Here is a 3,839-nt window from a genome sequence, read left to right as displayed (position 1 = left end):
CATAATCTTGTATTAGACTGCGTGTGCACATATGTAGACATATAATATACGTACAAACACCAAATTTTGCAGATTAATTTTACCTAGGTTCACTTTTCAATGATAGAAAATCTTACATTATTAGAATATTAGACTATCTAATCTCTATTTGAAGGTACAATGTATCTACATGTACATGTGTATATATACTGGGTACATGCATTCATGTATTTACATGGATGTCAAGTTTCATTTATGGACATCTTTCTAATATGCACATATATCAATATCATCCTGATCTCAATCAATTTTATTCAATTCTATACACCCTGAAAAAATTATCATATGCAAACAAATTACATTGTTTCTTCAATGAAGTGTTTCTAAAAATATGCAAACCCATTTTGCATTTCTTGAATCTCCTAGAATGTCCAGTCCAGTCTTGGATACATACTATCATATAATGTATTATTTTGTAGTAATGAGGTTATTTCTTAAAATTATTGATATTTTCATAATCTCGTAATTAATCAAGCTCGTTAACTTGATACATTAATATGTTATCCTATTGGGAATACATAACATTAAACTAAACAAGTTAAAATTTCAAAAGTCTATAAACTCGGTCAGCTATAACTAAGATTTGCAAGTATCTCTGGTAATCATTGAGTGCTCAGATGATTAGTCTTATTTGGGTCACACAAAATTGTAGATCATAATTAAACACATAATGTTTGCAATAAAACAAACACTCTTGATATGCTACTATGCGAGATAATCAGTAACCTAATGGCGAATTTAGATTGTACATGTAGATGTTCATGTATTATTAAAATACAATTTTATATTCAACTGAATAGCAGGTACTTGTCACTCAGATTTATAAAACTTATATTATGGAATCATACCAGCAGGATTTTTTGAAAATGAAATTCAAATTATGACTATGCATGGTTTTATCTATTAAGTAAACATACATGTAAATGTCAAGGAGGAGAAAAATACATTCAATGACATAGTGGTTAATTTCCTTTTCAATCTTTTTGTATTAGTACAGATCAATTTAAGGTTCTAATAAGGGTTGTCTGCCGCAATGTACATGTAACTATATATGTAGAACTAGTTGAACTTTTTAAATACATGTATAATTTTATCACATACATGCATATTGAGATGCAATCTATGTTAATTTTCTAAATACAACTGAGACAGTTTTTTCTGGCGATTAAAGAAATATGTCAGATATACATGTAGTTGGCAGTGTATTTCTTACATGTGGGTCGGGGCGGGGTTGTTAAAAATTGTTAAAATTTTTCTGCATGCAAAGGTTAACATAATCCCGACTCTTGAGATTTTCAAATGATTATACACTAACTAGAGGAGCCCCATCTCAATTTGTTTTCTAAAAATTTTACCTTTCTAACTGGCCAGCATGCACAAGCCCCAAGTAACTGCTGGAAGCAACTGTACTTGGGATATTGTCTATATATACCCATGCAAAAATTTATCAATTAATTGAGGGGACCCATGCATCCTCTTTTTCAAGCACAAATCAAGAAGTGAAAATTTTAGCAACATTGTTACAGTAGCATTTTCTTAATCTATTCGATGAAATAAACAACCAATACTTAAGTGTCATTATATGAACAATGGACATATGTACTCCACTCCCCAACAAATGATTGCAATAATTATTCTGACTATAATCCTAAAATAACCATTCAAATTGAAAAAAATATCAACAAATTCGCTGAAATCAATAATGTGGTCAGTTCTTTGAAATCCCAAGTGGAAGTGCTTACTGAAGATGTCCAATTTGTGAAAACCAATTCTAACGACCTAGAATCCAATATGAGATCGCTAGGAAATATTTTTGATTCGGTTAAAGCCTCAGCGGACTCGAACACAGTTGCAATCGCAGAGAACCGAAAAAACATCGACAAGTGCGCTCAGCTTCAGAAAACAACAGACCCTAACGTAAGGAAAGAGCTATTCGAAATGCGTGAAGTAAATTCAAACTTACAAGAAAGCATTATTGACCTGAAATCCCGATCAATGCGGGACAATCTTGTGTTTTCTGGAATTCATGAAGAACGGGGAGAGAACACAGAGGAGATTTTACAAGAATTCATCAAAAGGAAATTCCGGATTGACTACGACGTTAGCTTTGAACGGGTGAATCGCATGGGAAAGTGGTCTGAGCATAACCTTTACCCCAGGAACATTGTGGCTAAGTTCACCTACTTCAAAGAGAGGGAGCTGATCCGGACGCGTGCCCCTCAGAAATTAAAGGGGTCCAATGTGTGGGTCAACGAGCAATTCCCGCCAGAGATTGAGGAAAGGAGGAAGAAGCTGTACCCGATCATGAGATTAGCGAAGAGAGATGGAAAGCGTGTGCGACTGGTCAAAGACTTGTTATACGTCAACGGAGAGTTATATGACCCAGAAAAGGACGTATCCACCCAGCCAGAACGCATGCCTTACTCCCGAGTAGTAAACACTGGTAGCCGCCAACCGCAGAAAAGACCGCGCCACGGATCAACGCCTGACCGGGTCAGATAGGGACGCGTGGAAGACCAGACAACAAAGACTCTAAGTTTTCTATCCCTTAACGTCTGCGGACTCAGGAAAAAATTACAGTATCCTGATTTTGTTACTTTTGTTTGTAAATACGATATTTTATGCTTAACTGAAACGAAAACAGACAATACTGATGTTATTAATATTCCAGGTTTTGTTGTATATATGAAAAATAGATTTGACATTGCAAAGGTAAAATCTGGAGGAATTACCTTAGCAATAAGAGAAAATTTGGTTAAATATATTGAAGTTTTAACATCTGAATGTGAATATGTATTTTGGTTTAAGTTATATAGAAACTTATCTAACAGTTCCTCAGATATATTGTTTGGAATTACATATGTTCCTCCTGAAAACACTAGATACTCGTCTAGCGACTGTTTTACTGACATAGAACAAGAAATGTTGAATATGTTAAAAACTACTCAGAATATATGTTTGTTAGGCGATTTCAATGCAAGAACTGGCAAATTGAAAGATTATGTATGTTTAGATAATTTTTTAGCAAACCATAATAACATGGACGAAGAAACACGGCAATCATTAGAACAGGTTAATATATTATTGGACTCAAATATTTCACTTGAAAGGTCAAGTTGTGATGATCACTGTAATAACTTTGGATACAAATTGATTGAACTGTGTAAGAATAACAATCTCTTCATTGTCAATGGCCGACTCGGAGAGAACCGGTTAACTTGTAAAGATAGAAGTACTGTAGATTATGTATTATGTAATGCGTCTTTGTTGCAGTCAGTTAATGGGTTTTTTATTCACGATTTTTGTAACTTATACTCCGATGTTCACAGTCCAATCACTTTTGAGCTTTTGGATCAATTATCAATAGAGAAACAATCAAGTAGCCAATCAGCCGAAAAAGTAGATTCAAACTTATTCATTTGGGAGTCTGGAAAAGCTACCGAATTTGCACATAATATCAATAACGATAAATTCAACGAAACTGCCAGAAATATTGAATATTTACAAGGTAAACCCATTGTAGAACAGTACGATATAGACAAAATCACTAGTGAAGTCTGTAATATTTTTATTGCTTCAGCAGGAAAGACATTAAAAAATAAAACTCCCCCAAAGAAAAGACAAGACGATGCTAATAAACCATGGTTCAATAAAACTTGTCGCACAGCCAGAAGAAAATACCACATTGCAAAACGTTTATATAATAAAGAAAAATCAAATGAAACTTTTAATAATCTTAAAATGTATGGCAAAGAATACAAGAAAACATTGGATAAAAGCATCAAGGACTACAATAATAG

General features: G+C 33.7%; 1 protein-coding gene across 1 annotated transcript; it reads left to right on the top strand.

The window, feature by feature from the left end:
* The first annotated feature begins 1,830 nt into the window (after positions 1-1,830).
* Positions 1,831-2,541, top strand: LOC128176845 (uncharacterized). The gene has a single exon (XM_052843391.1). It carries the CDS (start codon positions 1,831-1,833, stop codon positions 2,539-2,541), a length of 711 nt encoding a protein of 236 aa, XP_052699351.1.
* The last annotated feature ends 1,298 nt before the right edge of the window (positions 2,542-3,839 follow it).

Source organism: Crassostrea angulata, chromosome 3 (genome assembly GCF_025612915.1).
Source record: "Crassostrea angulata isolate pt1a10 chromosome 3, ASM2561291v2, whole genome shotgun sequence".
NCBI lineage: Eukaryota > Metazoa > Mollusca > Bivalvia > Ostreida > Ostreidae > Magallana > Magallana angulata.
This window is presented reverse-complemented; position numbering and strand designations above follow the sequence as displayed.

Bases quoted from the DNA above. Each gene is read 5' to 3' on its own strand.
- LOC128176845 (XM_052843391.1), top strand. From the start codon at position 1,831: ATGAGATCGCTAGGAAATATTTTTGATTCGGTTAAAGCCTCAGCGGAC.